Here is an 18,676-nt window from a genome sequence, read left to right as displayed (position 1 = left end):
GGTCCTGACAAGACTAATGTAAACCCTTAACTCTGACCTCTATTTGGGGCTTACCTTAAAGCTCCTTGTTTTAAAAGCTTGCAAGAAAATCTGAGTTTTCATTTCTTTAAAGGTAAGTTTCTAGCCTTGTGGTTGCAGAGAAAATCTTGAAAACATGAATCGAGTGACTAGAAGTGCTGAAACAAAAGGCAAAGAAAAAGAACTGAATGGCAGTTATTTTTGTTTTTACAAAAATCTCTGGCTTTATAAGCCAGTCTTGTGATTTTGTGGGGCCTGATTTATGGGGTTTAGATGCTGATCTATTGACACGTGCAGTTTACATGGTTCACTCTTTATGTTCAGGGGATGGTATGTGTCTGTGAAAGTGTGAGGTTGAAGTTGAAGGTTTGTGGGTGTTAGAGGAATAGGGGTAGTGCTTCTATTGTCTAGGAGCTGACAGCACGCTTCATGGTAGGGGATGGTTAAGGTGACAGATAGTTGTTATTTTTGGAGAAGGGAGCTTCCTAGTCCAACTGGTCATTTCTTTGCTTTTCAGGAACTGAATTGGGTGGGTTTTTCTTTTAAGCAATCTTAGCTGTTACTTAACATTGGCTTTTTGTTTTGTTTTGTATTAACTGTCTAGCTATCTATATATCGACAGACATCACATTCTATTTAGCTGTGAGCTGCTGGAGAGCTGTGCAGTAAAGGATTAAGCAGTGTGAGTCTATATACTTTGAATACTTTCCACCCCAAAGAAAAAAGGAAAGACACAGCAGACCAAAAACAGGAAATATGCATGGTCCCACGAGAAGCTTGCGTCTTATTTGAATACACCTGGTCTTACTGTATGCTGTATCAGCAGACCTTTAAATACTAAGTCCACTGCAAGCAAAGTTTCATGCGTCGAGAGATGGACTGCAGTGAATGCATTTTGCTGATCATTTCTTTTTGCTGTGCTGGGGGTATGTACGTTTTCCTATGGTTAAAAGTCTTGGTGCAAATTGATTAGAGGGCATATGCTGTTCAGAGCTATATGTGACAACTGCGTTTATCAAGCATGAGGCAGATGCTGCTGTGCTTTATAGCCAGAATACAAACCTGCATTGAAAAGAGGAACAGCTTTCTGCAGAGGGTGTAGAGATCATATTGTTTTAATCTGTGGATGCTCACAGGACTGTGAAGGGAGCTGAGAACGAAGATAGAGAGATCCAGCAAGGAATCATTTTACAATGTATATTAGAGCTGGGTGAATAATTTCTAACAAATCCTTCGGTACCTGTCTCTGCCACCCTTACTCACGGTGTGTGTAGTGCCTGATTTCACAAGTAGTCCCATTGACTTCAATGGAACTATTTAGGGAATCTGTCACTTACTGTCATTCACAGGGAGCTGAGCCGCTAGGGGTCCTAGTCTGTGACTGGGGGTCTGAGATGCTACCACACTAAATAATAACAATTAATTAATGCCTAGGAGGAATGGGGTGAAATTAGCACCAGGGAAGATTGAGGCTGGCTGTCAGGTGAAGTTTACAAATGGTGAGCTCTGTCTGTCAGGCTGTTGAATGGGGGGTCAGCCCCAAAGTTTACATCACTTAAAACTAGATGGCTCAAAGTCTAGAAATGGATTGCGTTGCAAACCTCCATGGAACAGCTTGTAGGGAGCCAGCATGCACTGGCCAGGGTGATGCTGGTGGGACGGATGAAATTACCCTAATTCTGCAGGTCTTTGCGATCTCGGATTTCTATGCAGAGAAGACTCTGTTCTTTTCAGGGCTCTGGAGGTGGCTATACTGGCTGCTATATGTCCAGGGATGCATGTACGGTGTCTTGCTAAAGGGAGCGTGTGTCTAGTGGTTAGATTGGAAGTCAGCACTGCTGGGATCTGTTCCCAGTTTGCGGGGGATGTGTGTCTAGTGGTTAGAGTAGGAGAATGGGAGTCAAGACTCCTGGGGTCCTATTAGGATTTTTCTGTTATTCAGGGCAGGCGTAACAACTGTCAAAACTGAAGATTAAAAAAATTTTTCCTATTATTTGAAGATTGTTTAAAAAGCAAAGTACGTGCAGAACAATGAGGACGTGCCTCACGTCAAACAAAGCAACGGGAACCGGAGCTGAAGTTGATTCTCTCTCTGTAACTCTGTTATTGTGCCTCCATCTTAGACAGGGCTCAGTGAGGATGCTTTGCCCACCCCTAGCCCCTTCCATTCATGGGTCTCTAAACCCCTTCGAGGCATTAATGACAGAGGCGCTCAAACTCTTTGGGAGGGCGGCCAGTATATTATCCCCATTTCACAGAAGGGGCGGACCAGGAAGGCTGACAGATTGCCCATAATTACACACCCAGGCAGCAGCAGAGATGGACATAGGACCCCTGACTCCCAGTCCTCTGCTCTAACCGGTAACCTAGACACTAGTTCAGAGCCAGATCTAGAACCCAGGAGTCCAGACTCCCACGCTCCTGTTCGAGCCACTAAGAAACATTAACAATGCGCAAGACACCATCTATTGAATGGGCTGCAATATGGGGCAAAATGAGATGAGTTCAAGAAAAGGAGAAGACCATGAGACAGCCTCAGTTTGGAATTTCTCATTGGTTTGGTTGGTTCAAAACTGGCTCCATCCCAGGCGAATACAGGCTGTAACTTCCCCGTGGGTTTTCCTGTGTCGGGGGCATACCAAAAAAGTCCCAGATGGCATGAGATCCGCTTTAGACTTACTGCCCATCTCTGATTCCATCGGGAGCTTTTCCCTTGGAATGCTGCTGGTCCTGGACTCTAGCCAGGTTTTAACCTGGATTCTGTCTTACTTGGTTTTGCCTGTTGTCAGAGTTCAAATGAGATGCCTGCTTCATACTGGATGTGCGCTCTGGCTGGGAACTCTGCCCTGGCAAAGGGATTTTCGAGATGATCTAACAGGGCTTTTCTATCAGTCACTATTAAGATCCTAATCATAACACACCGCTCTGGGGCCTGATTCTCATCTACACTCTGTGCTATTAGCATAAATGAAAATCAAGATCTTTGTCTATTCCTGCCACATCCTGGTAACACACAGCTACATGATAGGTTAGCTATTTTGTTTGTGGTATTTACTGAAAATGAACAACCGTGTGTTTGCAAACTAGGCAGGATGGGGATCTGCTATCTGGGGGGGCAGAACCCCCCTTTGTTGTTTCTCTGCGTTGGGGCAAACCCCCTCCTCTCATGGAAATAATTCACAGGAAAGAGCAGGTGGTAAAATGAGTTGGTTTTGCTTCCAGTTTAACTGACAACAGCAACACAGTCAACGATGAGCTGTCATCCCTCACGACTAATGTTTCCTACCAAAACAAAGCTTTGGTAATCAATAGGATGGGTGAATGTGATTCATTGTACCCTAGGTAAGGGGTGGAAAAGGGCTCTCAGGGACTTCCCCCAACCAAGGAGGACTGACGCCTTCACAAAATTATTTCCAGGAGAAATGGACAGTGCTATGTATCCACACACACACACACACACACACATCAAAACAGGGAGGCTTAAAATTGTTTTTATTAACCAGTTTTTCCATAGCGCGGATCAGTCCATTGTCTGAGCACCTAATGAGAGTTCAGCCTTACAGTAGCCCGGTGTGAAGAAGAAGTATTATGACCCTCCTCTCACAGATGGGGGCCTGACATTTGCAACAGGCCTTTTGGGTGCCCAACTTGAGACACTTGAAAGGCACTTGCCTTTCAGAAGGCAGGTGCTCAGCACTCTCTGACAAGGCAGTTCCTCTGAGCTGTCTCACGTTTCATGGATTTTAAGGCCAGAAGAGACCATTAGATCCTCCAATCCCACAGGTCATTCAATTTCACCCTCTGACCCCTGTACTGAGCCCAGTAACTTGTGTGTGGCTAACACATTTCTTCCAGAAAGGCCTCCAGTCTTCATCTGAGACGTCAAGAGACGGAGACACCACTACTTCCCTCGGCACTTTGCTCCAATGGTTAATCGCTCTCCCTGTTAGAAATCTCAGCCTTATTTCTAAAGTTGGGTACCCAAAATCACGAGCCACGTTTGAAAATCTTAGCTGGGGAAACCGAGGACCAGAGCTTTACCTAAGGCCATGCAGGGAGTGTATAGCAGAGGCAGGAATTGCATGTGGATTTCTTGGTCTGCAGCCTAGTGCCTCAAACACAAGATCATCTTTTCCTCCCTCAAAGGCTCCGTTCCATCGGCTGATCACTGCTGAATTCCATCCGCTGTGAGATTTCATTGCAAACATTTTGCAGCGCTCCCTTCTTGAGAATTGAGCCCAGTCTAGTTTTAAGGGATTCAAGTGATGGGTCTCCTACGTGACCCCACAATCTAACAGACCTTGCTGAATGGAGATTTCCCTGGGAGACTCCATCGAAATTTCCCCTTGCACAATTTCAGCTCATTCCTCCTGGGCATTGTTCCACCCAGAACAATTCCCCTCCTGTCAAATACTTGTAGACAGTGACCTGTCTCCTTACCCGCATTGCTGTGGTGGTGAATGCCTGCAGCCCCTCATATTAAGGTTCCATTTAGGGTGAATGAACAAATCGATGATGCAAGCATGTTACAGACATGTGCTATAGATGAGTGGTTTTCAAGCTGTGGTCTGCGGACCCCTGGGGGTCTGCAGACTATGTCTAAGATTTCCAATGGGATCCGCACCTCCATTTGAAATGTTTTAGAGGTTCACAAATGAAAAGAAGGTTGAAAACCATTGCTCTACATGGTCCTAAGCACATCAGCTGAAGGTAGTCTAGCAGGCTGGGCTGTGTAATCATCCATTCCAATAGGTCATTTATTAAAACAACGGATTCCTCATTTATTAACCTTTTATCAGTTATTTATAGCTAACCCTTGCAACAGTCATTTTTTTCCCTCTGAACTTATTCGGATTTGTCATCTCCTTCCTGAGCCCACAGTTCCCAGAAAAGAGCACAGTAATCTAACTAAGCCTCATGTTGCCAGGGACTGTCACCTCCAGCATGGAGTCTGTCTCAGAACTGCTCTGAGTCAAGCAAAGGCTTTCCCCTTTGTCCTGCACTTAAAGGCCTCCTCAGAGTCCTGGGGGTTTCGAACGTCGGCTCCGGATGCCTTCAAAACAGGGCAAGCGCCGCTCATCAATGCAGATGCTTTGATGCTTTACTGAGTCAGGGTCTCTTTGCACGTTCTGCTCTGGCTTTGCAACGGGGCCTTCGTCCGACTCTGAACACAGTTTTTATACTGGTTTAGCTCTTTCATTTAGGGCTGTGAGTTTGAATTCTACCAGTGTAGTTAGACCAGTGCCACCTGGGGTAATTAGACCAGTACAATCCTTAGACCAGTATAACTTATTCCCCTTCTCTGGAGGAATAACTAGCCCAATATAAAGCACCTTTCTACCTGTCTAACTGCATTCACACTGGGGGGGATTGTATCGCTTTAACTAGCCCGGCATCGTTAAAGTGGTACAAGCTGTGAGTGTAGACAAGGCCTTGGTGTGATTAGCAACTGGCCCCTCAGCTAAGCAGGGGAATGATGAAAGCAGCAGGGAGATCATCATAGAGCTGCCATTTTTTTCTGACAACCTAAAAGCACTTGAAGAAAACCGTTGCTGAAAATGAAAACTTTTTCACTTGTGTCGATTTTTCAAGGGAACACAACTCATTTCCTGTCAGCCCGCGAAGGGAGCGGGGGTTCTTGAGACGCGAAGCAGCCCACGCGTTGACCAGCCGGGCCAGCCCCTGCCGCCCTGACCTTGCCGTGCAAGCATTGCCACTAATTTCAGCACGACAACGGGCCAGATCCTCAGCTGGTGTCACGCGGTGTCACAGCGCTACATCAACTTACAGTAGCTGGTCTCTGAGCTATAGATATCAGTGGAACCCTGGCCAAACAGCACGGGCTGGAGGTCTGGCTGCCATTGACTTCAATGGAGAACAGCCGAGTGACAGCAGGTGCAGACTTCTTAGAAAGACACGCGGTGCAATTGTTCCTGTTTTTAACCTACTCAAATAGAGAGAGAACATCCATTGAAAAGGTTTTCTGTTTCTTGACCGAATGGGCTGGTGTGTTCTTGGCCCTGGCGGATATTGGGGCGTTCCCAGCTTTGGACCGCCAAGCGTTCTCGTTACTACAAATCGAAAGGTCCGTCAACACTGCACCCGCCTTTCAGTGGCACGTGGAGTCCATACACCGTGCTCCTTCTAGCCCGGGTATAAACAGCTGTACAGCCAGCGAGGCAATGCTTAGGCAAGTAGAATAAAGACATGCCTGAACCCTAAGGTATGTACCCTACGTTCTCTCTACATACCCAAGCTGGGCCTCCCTTGTCTACGCTGTGATTTTTTCGCAGCCTAGTGTCCCCCTGCCTTCCCTCCGCCAGAGCCTTTCATTGCCACTTGTAGACAATGGTTCCTTCTCGGGAACAGAGCAGGGGAGGGAGAAATTCAGAGAGGCACAATCGAAACCCTGCTTCCCCCTTCCACCAGCAGCACCATCAACAGCCTCTGGCCCTCACTAACTGTGCAGCGCTGGGTGGTGTGCTGGGGGCAGAGCCAAGACTGCGCTCCTCCCTGCCCACTTGTCTTACTCCCCCTTGTGCACAGTCAACTTGTGGAACTCCTTGCCAGAAGATGTTGTGAAGGCCAAGACTATAGCAGGGTTCAAAAAAGAACTAGATAAGTTCCTGGAGGATAGGTCCATCAATGGCTATTAGCCAGGATGGGCAGGGATGGTGTCCCCAGCCTCTGTTTGCCAAAAGCTGGGAATGGACAACAGGGGCTGGATCACTTGATGAGTCCCTGTTCTGTTCATTCCTCTGAAGCACCTGGCTCTGGCCACTGTTGGAAGACAGGATGCTGGGCTGGATGGACCTTTGGTCTGACCCAGTGGGGCCGTTCTTATGGAGCAGCAGTGCCACCCAAGACACAAGCACACTCTTAGTAATGGAACAGGGCTTGCTAGTTGGTGGACCTTGGCCACCAAACTTTTGCTGGCTTGTTGCCAACTCTTGTAATTTTATCATGAGTTTGCTTTTGGTGGAGGGGGAGAGAGGTTTCTTCAAACCCCAGGTCCTGGAGTCACGTGATTAGGTGAGTATCTCCGCTTTCATTAGAAATAATAATGAAAGTAAGTTTCTAGCGCTCCTGTTTGTGGAGCAAAGCTACAAAGGATGTAACCCTAAAGGCTCAGCAAGCAGATGGCAAATAAAAGAGCTCCAGAATGTATAACTTTTGAAACATCTCATGGTGTTTTTGAGGTCTGACTCGTGATTTTTGCACTCTTGGGGTGGATGACGCCGTGTATGTTGCCGTCTGTAAAACATCAACTCGTGTCTGTGCTAACTCTGTGTCATTGCTCCTTGCAGGCATGAGCTCTGGGTCGGAAAAAACGGTCTACGGAAGCCTGGGGGGCTCAACGCTGTTGAGCATAACGCCGGAACTTCAGAATTTTACTCTGCAATTTGGCAAAGCTCTATGGAAAGTAGGTGCGTCGGCTAAAGACACAAAGACATTTATCGTCGAGTATTCTGGAAATCTTACCAATTTAATGGCAAATAAAGCGCGGATCAAGTTTCATCCCGAGAACTTCTCCTTGGAAATACTGGAGACCAGGAGAGAGGATGCAGGGCACTATGAATACACGGTGAACAAACGCTTTGAGGAACAGTCTTTGCAGTTCCGGTTGGAAGTGTATGGTAATGAACACAGCATTCGTATGCGGGTTTGGGGACCTACCCTGGGTCCCGATCGCTGGTCTAGCTCTGTGGCTGGTCAGTTCCTAGGAGAAAAGGCTATTGGCCTGATGAAAATGGTGCATGCTTTCAGTTATTCCAGCCTCAGATAGCAGGGGGTCCTGGAGGGAGTGGGGCAAGAGTGCTGGCTGTGGGAGGAGCTGCTACCTATTCCAGTCCCAACCTCTCCCTGCAAGGGGTGCTGGAGAGACCCTGGCACTCACCCCTCCATCAGCCTCAGCATGGTTCAAACACCCTCCAGCACCCAATGGCCCCCACGCCCTTTGGCACCCACCCACCTACCCAGCACAGCCAGACACCCTCCTCCCCACCTGCTATGGACACCCCAGCACCCAGACACCCTAGCGAGAGGGCCCACGTTTTGTGCAAGCCTTGCGTGGAGCAGATAATCTGACATTCATGGCTGTATGCAAATTATTCACAAATATGCAAATGATCTCATGACATAATTTGCATAAAACACGACTCATGGAGCTGCATCGAACTTGGCAGCCAGGGGAGGCCTTAGCAGCTAGGACTTGCTGCTCAGTCCAATGGCGCCGATGTTGCCGGCATCTAAATGCCCTGGAGATGGGATGACCCAGAGCAGGACTGGGAGCCAGATCAGGCCGGCAGCATTTCACTCAGGGCTGTCAGTTCCATCCTTCCCCAGATAATCAGTTTGTCTCCCCTCCCTGTCACTCCCTACAGAGCAGGTGTCCATCCCCAACATCCAGATGGTCAGCAAGACCCTGGGGAACGAGAGCTGCGCCATGAACCTGAGCTGCCTGGTGACGAGCGGGGACAACGTGACCTATAGCTGGAACTGCAGCGAGGGCAACACCTCCCAGCTGCACCCATACAATGACAGCTTCCTGCACCTCTCCTTCACCCCGGGGGAGGGCAGCGTCTCTTGCACCTGCACCGCCAGGAACAGAGTCAGCCAGCAAGCCACCAGGCTCAGCTTCCCCGTGGAGTGCAGCAACAAGCCAGGCGGTAAGTGGTGCTGGAGGAGAGAGGGGCAAATCCCCTCTTACTGTGCAGTGGCTGGGCCCACCGGTGCCAAGGGCCGCTTGGCTGTTGGCTGCATTGGCACCAGGGTTTGGTTCTATGGGCCAGATCCCCAGCTGGCTTAAATCAGCTGCACTAGGCCTTGGCCCAACATCCTTACCTTGCAGTGGGTCTCCCAGGCAGGCTCTGGATCCATCTATACCCTCAGGGCCCATGTCTCTGAGCTCAGAACTGAGCCCTAGGCCCTGCCAACCTGGCTTAAACTCACGGGCACTGCCCAAGACATGGACATTGAGACTGGCTCTGAAGGAAGCATTGGTACCTAAGTGGGCCAGATCCTCAGCTGGTGCATATCAGCATAGCTCCATTGAAATCAACGGGCCTGATTCTCCTCTTGCATATGCCCACGTAAAGCAGGACTAGCTCAAAGGGCCCATTTCAGCAGCCAGATGCGGGCTTCGGGCATTCAGAGGTCTGGGTAAGGAGCCATCTGTAGTGGTCCTACAAACCCCCAAACTACACCTCATATTCTTGAGCTCCATCTGCTGGCACCTTATCTACTCACTATTTACATCTAGACAGACACCGGGACTGGTCTGTTTCCTTGTGGGGCTGAGGACATTGAGGGCTGATTTACACCAGGGTCTTTTACACCACTCTGGCTGCATAAAGCAGCCTTAATGAGGGCCCTGACTGTAATTTGTATCCACTTTAAAGACCTCTTTGCCCTGCGGGAGCTTTAATGTAAATAAAAATACCGCCTCTGGTTTCATGGTCGCTTGGTTTTCAGCAGCTACAGTACAGGAAAGCCCAAGGTTGGACGTAAATCGCACCTAGACTGTAACATTAAAACCCTCTGTGGGAACTTCCTCTCGAATAGCCTCTGAGGGATAGAACTCTCTCTCTCTCTCTCTCATTGGGGTTTTTCTGACACCTCCTTTATGACGCGGGGGACTTTTATGGGGTGTTTTAATGAGATATTTAAACCTCAACCTGGGACATTTTTCTTTTAAGTCTCCATTCCTTTGAATGAACATTGTCAGAGGCCACAAGCCTCAGATTTCCACCCTGCCCCTTGCTAGCCTGTGTTGGTGGGGGGAAACCCACCCCCTTAATTAGCTGGACCAGGCCCTTTACAAACATAGACCATATGATAGTCCTACTGCAAAAGTAACTAGAGCATCAGGGCTGGGAGCCAACTCCTAAGGAGCAGAACCAGTATAGACATAAAAAAGGACAACAAGGAGTCTGTGCCTGATTTTCATTCACCCCAGGCCTCTTTACGCCTCATGGTAAAGGGACCTTGGAGTGAGTGGGAATCAGATCCACGGTTGTTTGAGACTAGGACTCCCATTGTCTCCTTGGTTCCTTGTGCTCCCCTCTTTGACCTGTTGTCTCTTGTGTTCTACATAGATTGGAAGCTCTTTGGGGGCGGGGCAGTCCCTTTGCTCTGTGTTTGTACAGCACCTAGTGCCATGGGGGCCCGGTCCACGACGGGGGCTCCTAGACACCCCCCAGTACCAACGATAGCTATTAATAATGAGAGATCAGCATTCGGTGTAGTCCATCCTCCGTGGCATCACCCCGCCGCAGTGGCGTCCCTGCCCGTGGGAGCTTGGCAAGCCAGCTGTGTGAATGGAGTCAGGCCGCTGTAAAACCAGAGCGAAGCAGCGATGGGTGGAGCAGCTCCAGGCATTTGGCACGTGATTGGGAAGCGTAAGAATTCGGCCCCTAGGACCACATTTTAAGAGCGCTTGTAAGCGGGTGCTCTCACCTTTAGGGTGTCCCCTTGTGCCTGGACACAGGGTTACAGGGGCCTTCACCTCTCCCGTCCTCCTCCCACTGCCTTGGCCCCGCGATGGCCAGTTCCAGCCGGTGTCTTCTTTCGACTTCCCCTCCAGGGTCGTCAAGGGCCCAGCCCTTCTGCCAAGTCACGTGACAGTTCACGCCCCTCCCGGGGTTACTAAAGCTCCAACTTAAAGTGCACGAACAAACAACGTCCCCCCTCTCTGTTCTGCCCCTCTGGGACTCGACTGGACTCCTTGGCTTCTTGGCCCCGGCCAAGGTCCTCCTAAACGGCTTCTTCCCCAGCACAATTCCCCCCTTCTCCCTCCCCTACGCCACACCCTGGGGTACCTCAGCCTGGCCTCCGGCAGCTCCTCCCAGAGGAGAACTCGCCTTGTTCCCCCTCCAGCATCCTCCTTCCTCCACTGAGGTCCCAGCTCCAGTTAAGTAGCTCTGGTCCTGCTTCACCATCGCAGCTCGGGTCACTAATTAACCCTTACGCTGCCAGCTCACCAGTGAGGCTGAGGGACAGCAAGAGACTTAGGGCTGGATGTTTAAAGGTATTTAGGTGCCCAACTCGCATTAGTTTCAATGGGCATTGGGTGCATAAGTACCTTTAAAAATCCAGCCCCTAGTGACTTTTGAATTTCAATTAGATTTAGGCTTTTAAAGCCCAGACCCTCAAAGGTATTTAGGTTCCTAACTTCCTTTGAAACCAATGGGAGTAAGGAGCTTGAATTCCTTTGAGAATCTGGGTGCTTGGGCTCCTAAATCATTTAAGTGCTTTTGAAAATTTTTCCCTGATCTAGCAAAACACAAGCGAGCTTAACTTTAAGCACATGAGTAGCTCTAGTATATAGACAATGGATCTGACGCTCAGCTACACTGAAGTCTACACATGTGTAAAGGGGTTGTAATTGACTCCCGCTTTTATGTCCCCTTTACTCTGCCAGAGAGAGTCCCAATGGGGCTATTTACACATTTAAAGTGAAGCCCGGATTGGGACCTTCCATACCTTCTGCTGATTCTGCACTTCCTGTGTTTTCTGTCTGTTGTGCACAAAGATAATAAACTGCGATTAAAGAGATAAATGAAGCGGCAATGTGATCTGAAAGCCGCATGAGCCCTCGCTCCTGTTTAACGATCACCCCCACCCCCTTAGAACAGTGCACCAAATTCAGGGACCAGTTATTGAGCATCTTCTTTTCTTTGTAAATTACTTTCCAGGCTCGCTCAGGAATGAGCTCTTGGAATTCATCGTGCCAATAGCCATTGTGGGGGTTCTGGTCCTCTGTGCAGGGGTCACATACCGGCTACGACACAAAGGTAGGATTTCAAGGCATTGGGAACTTGTTATGGTCTTAGGCCAAGTCCACACTGTAAACCTAACTTCTGTGCGCACACAGCCTTCGGCACAAGCTTGTGCGTGGCTACACCTTGCCGGTACTGAGTGTACTATCAGCATGGGGCATTGTGGGACGGCTCGTGAAAGCCAGTAACAGTTGATGTAAGCCATGGAGTGTCTACCCTGACACCGCGTCCGCCGAATTACACCTCCCGTGACGCTACGCCGCTCGGGGAGCTGGAGTTAACTGGGCGCAGCAGGACAGGTAAATTAGCGGGAGCCAAACTGAAGCGTAGCCAGTTCCAGCGTTAGGTTGAGGTGAGCTGCTGTGCATTGATCGGAGACCAAGCCGCTGCCCTGGTCAGTGCACAGCTTTGTACCAGTGTGATGCGGCCAGCGTGGGTTCTAGTCATTTACACCAGCACAACCCGAGTGATACTGGTCTGAAGGCATCTTAGTATAGCTTATTCCCCTTCCCACACGACACTAAACACCTTTCCTACTGGCCTAACTTTGTCCACTCAAGGGGCGGGGGGGGGGATTTGTAGCGCTTTACGCCAATATAGTTAAAGCCATACGACATTTGTGTTTAGATGAGTCTTTAGGGTGAACTTTATCCCTGTGCAAAGGGCCAGCACGCAGTCTTTGCACCACGTAAGTCCGCCTTCATTAGCCTGTGGAACTCATTGCCACAAGGTGTCATTGAGGCCAAACATTTAGCAGCATTCAAAGCAGGGTTGGACACATACACCAGATAATGAGAAAATCCAGAGTTTTGTCTGTCTAAGGTACTTACCTGGCGCCCATCACTGCAGCAACGGGGCAGCTCATAATTTTTAATACAGTCATCCTCGCAGCACCCCTGTGATATAGGGAAGTGCTGTTTTTTTACTCATGGGGGCCGCAGGTACGGAGAGATTGAGGCCAGGCCTACACTGGAAAAGCTTTGCGGGTATATAGCTATCCTGACAAACCTTCCTAGTGCAGATGCAGTTTATGCGGCAAAAGTTGCTTTTGCTGGTGTAGCATATACTGGCTCCCCAAAGAAAATAAGCCATACCCACAAAAGCGCTTCTTTTCTGGTGCAATTGTGCCTATGCTAGGGCTTTTGCTGGTGTTAAAACGTCATTAAAAATCTCACCTCTAACCACTTGACTACTCCAGCAAAAGGTTCTAGTGCAGACCTGGCCTTCAGCAGCTGGTGCTTGGCCGCTGTCAGATATGGGAGCGTGGGCTAATAGACCCTGGGTCTGACCCAGTCTGGAAATGCCTGCATGCGTCTCTGCACATGAGTGAATTTCACTTGTATTGAGCGGTCTAGCATGAGGAAGAGACTAGCCATGCATTCAGTCTCAAGGGAGCTCCACCTAGTAGTTATTTTAGTTTTAAAGAGAACAGAAGCATACAGAGTTAAGAGGCAGGAAGGAAGGTTTAAAAAAAAATGTAACCACTCGAACATCATGTGAGTCAGATATTCATAATATACTCTTCTGATATGATCTCCTCTCATGACTTCAAGGTGAAGTGAGGGATCCTAGCTTAGATATAACATGCTAGGTATCTACATACATCTTAGATAAATAGAAAGGCATGGTGCAAGTAATTTACCCTTGTGCTTCACTTTGTGCAGGCACTTATGTTAGTGCAACGTGAGTGCAAATCAGAACAACAGTGTTTCACATCCACTTTGCATAGGTGCAAATGTCTGCACAAAGTGCCAGGCAATGGCTGATCCTCCTAGAAGTTGTACTTTGGGCACCCCATGCGCCCATTGTCCTCTATAGGCCAGATGCCTGGTTGAATTACGTGTCCCATGATGCATGGCTCTCTCCCATCTTCATGAGGAGAGCAGGTATAGCATAGGAATCCCATGGCAAGGTGCATCATGGGAGATGCAGTCCAGCCAGAGAGTTCAGCCCATAAAGAAGAATGGGAGCATAAATCATCTGGAACTACAACTTCCATGAGGCCATTTTAAATGGACATATTTCAACTTTTGGCTTAAATATTTTTTTCAATATTGTGACAAAATATTGAAATTTTCTGTCAAAAGCAGATGCTTTTCATGAAAAATTTTTGTTTGAGAACCTTAATTTTTCTGTCAAAAAACCCTATGGATGGAAAAATTTTGACCTGCCCTGTCCATCAGCCTTTCACGACACCCAGTGGAGTTGAAGGGGGATGTGACTGGTTTCAGGTGGCTGAACTTCCGAAAGCTTGGGAACTGCTATCTTAGAGGAAGCCAGAATTTCATTAGGACCTTATTGGGTGACGAACGCTTAGACTGCAAGAATTGTGATGTATTCTGACAGGTCCTTGCCTGTATCTCTACCAATCTAGATTGCAAGGCTGACATGGTCACATTTGTGTGTCTCCTGCCCTAAAAACCCTTGCAATTGTTTTTCCAATCAGGCCAAAAAGAGCATTCTCATCTGAAGGAGGAAAAGGAAAGTTGCACAATTTATTCACAAGTCCAGAGGGTGGAGGTGAGTTTGGGCGTTTGCTCTTTGTGTGCGACAGAACTTGGGTGCAGCCCCCCCAGCCCCCACCTAGGCGGCCATGGCCTTCCATTGCAAGGTTAAAGTCCCATCTACAACATGGGTGAATTCTACCCAGGGAAGCGGGCCACAAGGCTCATGTATCACTTACGTCCTGCTTTGCTAGAGTTTGAGTCGTGCATAGGCGTTTCCACACAAAGGGGAGTTGACACCCTTCTGGGACTGATTTTAAACTGCATTAGCGTCCAGCTGTACTCAGAAAACTCACCATGTTCACCTAGCTTAGGGCTGCCAACTCTCCAGGATTGGCCTGGAGTCTCCAGGAATTAAAGATTAATCTTTAATTAAAGATTATGTCAAGCGATGAAATCTCCAGGAATCCATCCAGCCAAAATCGGCAACCCTAACCTAGCTCCTTCCTGCTCCCTGGACCTGCGCCCGAGTCGTGAGTCACTGAGTCTTCTCATTTTACCACCCTGAAGAAGTTTACGTCCCGTCTGCCGAGAAGGGACAGACGCAGCTATGGGGTGTGTGACGGATTCCACTCTGTCTCGCGCAGCAGCCCTGGCCCCAGTTGAGTTTTCACAGGGGCAATTTCAGAGAAGCCTCTGTGGGTATGTCTGCACTGCAGCTCCGTGGGACCCGGGCTTGTGGACTCTGTATTTACAAGCCTGCACCTGAGCATCCAGGCTGTATCGTAAACCTGGGCTTCCAATTGCTGGACCTGGGTCTCACAGCCTTGCTAACCCATCCATACTGCATGACACGGACCTTCTGACTCGGAGCTGCGGCCTGAGCTGTGTCCAGGCTGCAAAATGACAGGGCTTGGACCTGAGTCCCAGCTGGGCTTGGGCTCTGAGCATCTCCTTCACAGGGCCCTGAATGCTCGCTGACCCGAGTCAGACTGATTTGTGTGTGGATGGAAAGGGGGCTAGGGCTCACACCTGAGTCAATGCCCGGCCATAGCATGGGGTGTATTCATGCAGCTCTGCGGGACTTGAGAACTAGCCCCATGTTTCTCACCTCTCAGTGACTCCCTGATCTAGTCACTAAGAGGACATTTTGCGTTGGTTTCCTAGCAGCCAGCCCGGCTACATTCCCTGCTGGGCAAGCCATGCTGAGTTCTTCCCTTCTTGCAAATCACCCGAGGTTCTGCAGGCCAAATTCTGCCCTCAGTGACCCCCGTGCAGCCCTGTTGCCTGCCACAGCCATGCGATCGCAGGGCTCGAGCGCACTGAGCAAGAGGCACTGAGCGAGAGGCACTTCACGCACCGTTCAGCTGCTGATGCATTTGAAGGAGTCGCCTGGTGCAATGTTGCAAACTTCTCCCCGCCATAACATGGCTGTCGTGCATGAGGGCTGGTCAACGAAAATGCTTCCAAGGCCCCCCGTAAGGAGAATCTTACCTGCTGCAGCATAAATTCTGATAACATCAGAGACAGACCCAAGGACAGACCTGAATGGAGAGCAACTAGCTCTGTCACAGTGTCCTACTGGAAGCGGTTCCTGACCACTAAACCCCCTACCTGTCTAACGCTGAGGTCATTTCCTAGTTCAGTGGGAGTTTACCCAAGTAATGCCCCAAAACATGGCTCTGCTCACTGGGCGAGTCTCAAAGAGAAGGCAGGGAGCCCTGCAAGCCAGACACTTTTGGCCACTGGGTGTCGATAGAGGCTCATCATTGAATCCGTACATAGCGTGGACCAAAGGACGCACTATGAGATCAAAAGGAGGACTTGTGGCACCTTAGAGACTAACAAATTCATTTGAGCATAAGCTTTCGTGAGCTACAGCTCACTTCATCGGATGCTGTAGCTCACGAAAGCTTATGCTCAAATAAATTTGTTAGTCTCTAAGGTGCCACAAGTCCTCCTTTTCTTTTTGCGAATACAGACTAACACGGCTGCTACTCTGAAACCTGTCACTATGAGATCAGAATCAGGTTTTTTTGTTGCAAAAGCTGAGGTGGCCAAAGCAGGCTGTCGGGGACGGTGTGGAGCGGCTGTGCAGTGCCTGGGGATTTCGCCTCTGGGCGGCTAGCTTGGCCCCCAGTGGCAGTCATGCTCCAGCGAGATGAGTTTGGTCTCTGGCCAGGCACTGGCAGGCAATGGGCCATGGCTGGGAGCTCTCTGCATGTCCTGCTGGGAGAGACTGGGGCGGGAGCAGCAGGGAGCACCCTCAAATCAACCCCTCTTTGAGCATGCAGCCCCACTGCACATCTGGCCAGTTCTGCTGGCTGGTGGTGGTGTAGAGAAGCATGCTGGCCTACATGCTGGCCTGGGGGAATCTAGCCCGTAATTCAGAAGCGGCCAGTGTAACGTCAGCTTCGTCAGAGACAATTTCTCCCAAGACCCTCACAGTCACAGGTGGTTTCCTGGCCCACCTTTGAGCACGGTCTCCAGGAGGCTGAGTGCCGCAGCTAGCATATGCCGCTCTCCCTATCTGGGCAGGAAGTGGTGGGTTCCTTCTGCTGAAGACGTTGGGCTCACAGGTTTCTCTCTTTGCACAGCAGCCAAAAAGCCCTCGCCCCCCTCCCGCGGAGGAGAGGTCTGAGTGCACCACCATCTACGCCTCCGCCACCGGGCTACCTCCAGACACTACTCAGGTGAGAGGGAGTTCGTGTGCCTTTAATTGCCAGCCCTGCAGCTAAAGCATCCCCTTGGAGGAAACGGCTGTCATCAGCGATCCCCTCCTGCAAGGAGCTCCTCACTCCTATTGCGTCCAGCCCTTCGCTCTAGGAGCAGACGGTGGGTCACCACAAAAAAATTGGGCCAACCCATGCTGAGCAGAAAAGAGGTTGGGCCCAATCCTCCACTGGGTTCAGTGGAGTTACTCCTGATTTACATCTGCCGAGGGGCCGGCCCTGGAGGTGCAGATGAGCGTGTCTGGGGATGTTTGCCCAACTCATTCACTGGCACTAGAAACGTCCGGCCTGGGAACGCAGGCAAAGCACCGGGAAACTTTTTCGGCAGCCGAGCTGGCCGTTTGCACAACAGCCCCGCAGCATGAGGTGCCAGCGGGTTTTCATCCCTGAACGTTCAGCCCCACAGCACAAATCTCTGACCCTGAGCTCCAGGATTAGATCGTAACGTAGGACCAGCAGGGACCTCCTGGGTCCCAGAGGCCTGTCCCTGCTCTCTCAGCCACCCCCCTCGCAGAATCCCATTCATAAACTTGATCAAATTCCATCCTCAGACCAACTGGGTTGTTTGCCCATCCCCCTTCCCCTCTCCCCACTACTGAGAGGCAGCCCCAGAACCTCCCTCCTCTGATGGTTAGAAATCTTCTCATCTCCAGCCTCAATTTACTCCTGGCCGGTTTATCCCCATTTGTTCTGGTGCCAATATTGTCCATTAGTTTCAATGGCTCTTCTCCCTCCCTGGTGTTTCCCCCGCTGAATGCACAGAGAGCAATGAGATTCCCCTCTCAGCCTGCCTTTGGCTAGGCTAAACAATTTGAGCTCTTTTGGCCCTCTCTGGAAAGATCAGCCCTCCATTCCCTGCTCACCCTGGCAGCCCTTCTCTGCCCCTGCTCCAGTTTGAATTAGATGGCAGCAGTAGTAGGCTGTTATCTTCCAGTGGCCCACCACACACACACGCACACACACTCTGCCAGCATATTACACGTCTCCTTCTTCCTGCAGGGCTGGGAGCAGGACAGGCAATTCTTGAACTCAGCTCCCCAGCTGATGGGCCAGAGGGTGCTTTGCTTCCCACTCCCTTTAATGCTGGAAGTGGCAGCAGAGGCCATGGGGCTGCAGGGGGGTTTGTCGGCTCATCAATCCATGAGCGTTACTTGGTTTGCGCACTCACTGTCTGTTCTTGCCCTATTTTCTTTCCCAGCCCCAAGATCCAGGGCTGATGACCATTTATGCCAGTGTGATGCCCATAACAAGCTGAGACCCTCCCCGGGGACTGTGCAAAATTGTAGCTGCTCTGGAGACACCGACGGACTTTTACCCTGCACGCAGCAGAAACCCATCTCTCCAGCTGGCTGAACTTTTACCCATGTCCACGTGAAACCCCCTTGGCGCCACAGAAACGGGATAAAACTCCACCGTGCAATAGCGTTTGGCATAACATGCCTCATTGCATCCCAACCGAGTCCCAAGGCTGTAAACGAGAGTCACAGAGTTTGTAACAGCAGAGCAGAGGGGAAGAATCTAAGTGAAGCGAGATATCCATGAGGGACTTTGCTATTGACTTTACCTGAGAGGCTCCCAAAGACAATGATGATGGGTGGCCGTATAAAACCCTAGGTTGGACAGATAGAGAGACAAGCACAGGAAAAAGAGGGAGGATTGCAGGTGAGACTGGCTAGGTGAGGAGACAGAGGGAGATACAGAA

General features: G+C 49.9%; 1 protein-coding gene across 1 annotated transcript; it reads left to right on the top strand.

Moving 5' to 3' along the window:
* Positions 1–844: 844 nt before the first annotated feature.
* On the top strand, positions 845–18,229 carry LOC141977481 (signaling lymphocytic activation molecule-like). Its single transcript, XM_074939001.1, has 7 exons — positions 845–944; positions 7,326–7,655; positions 8,403–8,687; positions 11,715–11,813; positions 14,245–14,318; positions 16,840–16,935; positions 18,173–18,229. The coding sequence occupies exons 1-7, from the start codon at positions 881–883 to the stop codon at positions 18,227–18,229; spliced, it is 1,005 nt and encodes a 334-aa protein (XP_074795102.1). The 5' UTR covers positions 845–880.
* The last annotated feature ends 447 nt before the right edge of the window (positions 18,230–18,676 follow it).

Source organism: Natator depressus, chromosome 24, assembly GCF_965152275.1.
Source record: "Natator depressus isolate rNatDep1 chromosome 24, rNatDep2.hap1, whole genome shotgun sequence".
NCBI lineage: Eukaryota > Metazoa > Chordata > Testudines > Cheloniidae > Natator > Natator depressus.
Note: the sequence above shows the minus strand (reverse complement) of the source record. Positions and strands in the feature narration are given on the sequence as shown.

What these genes read in the sequence shown, in the direction of transcription:
- LOC141977481 (XM_074939001.1), top strand. Translation starts at nt 881, where the DNA reads ATGCGTCGAGAGATGGACTGCAGTGAATGCATTTTGCTGATCATTTCT. An exon ending in TTCTTTTTGCTGTGCTGGGG is followed by an intron (nt 945 to 7,325) that starts GTATGTACGTTT and finishes TGCTCCTTGCAG; the next exon opens with GCATGAGCTCTGGGTCGGAA. An exon ending in ATACCGGCTACGACACAAAG is followed by an intron (nt 11,814 to 14,244) that starts GTAGGATTTCAA and finishes TTTTCCAATCAG; the next exon opens with GCCAAAAAGAGCATTCTCAT.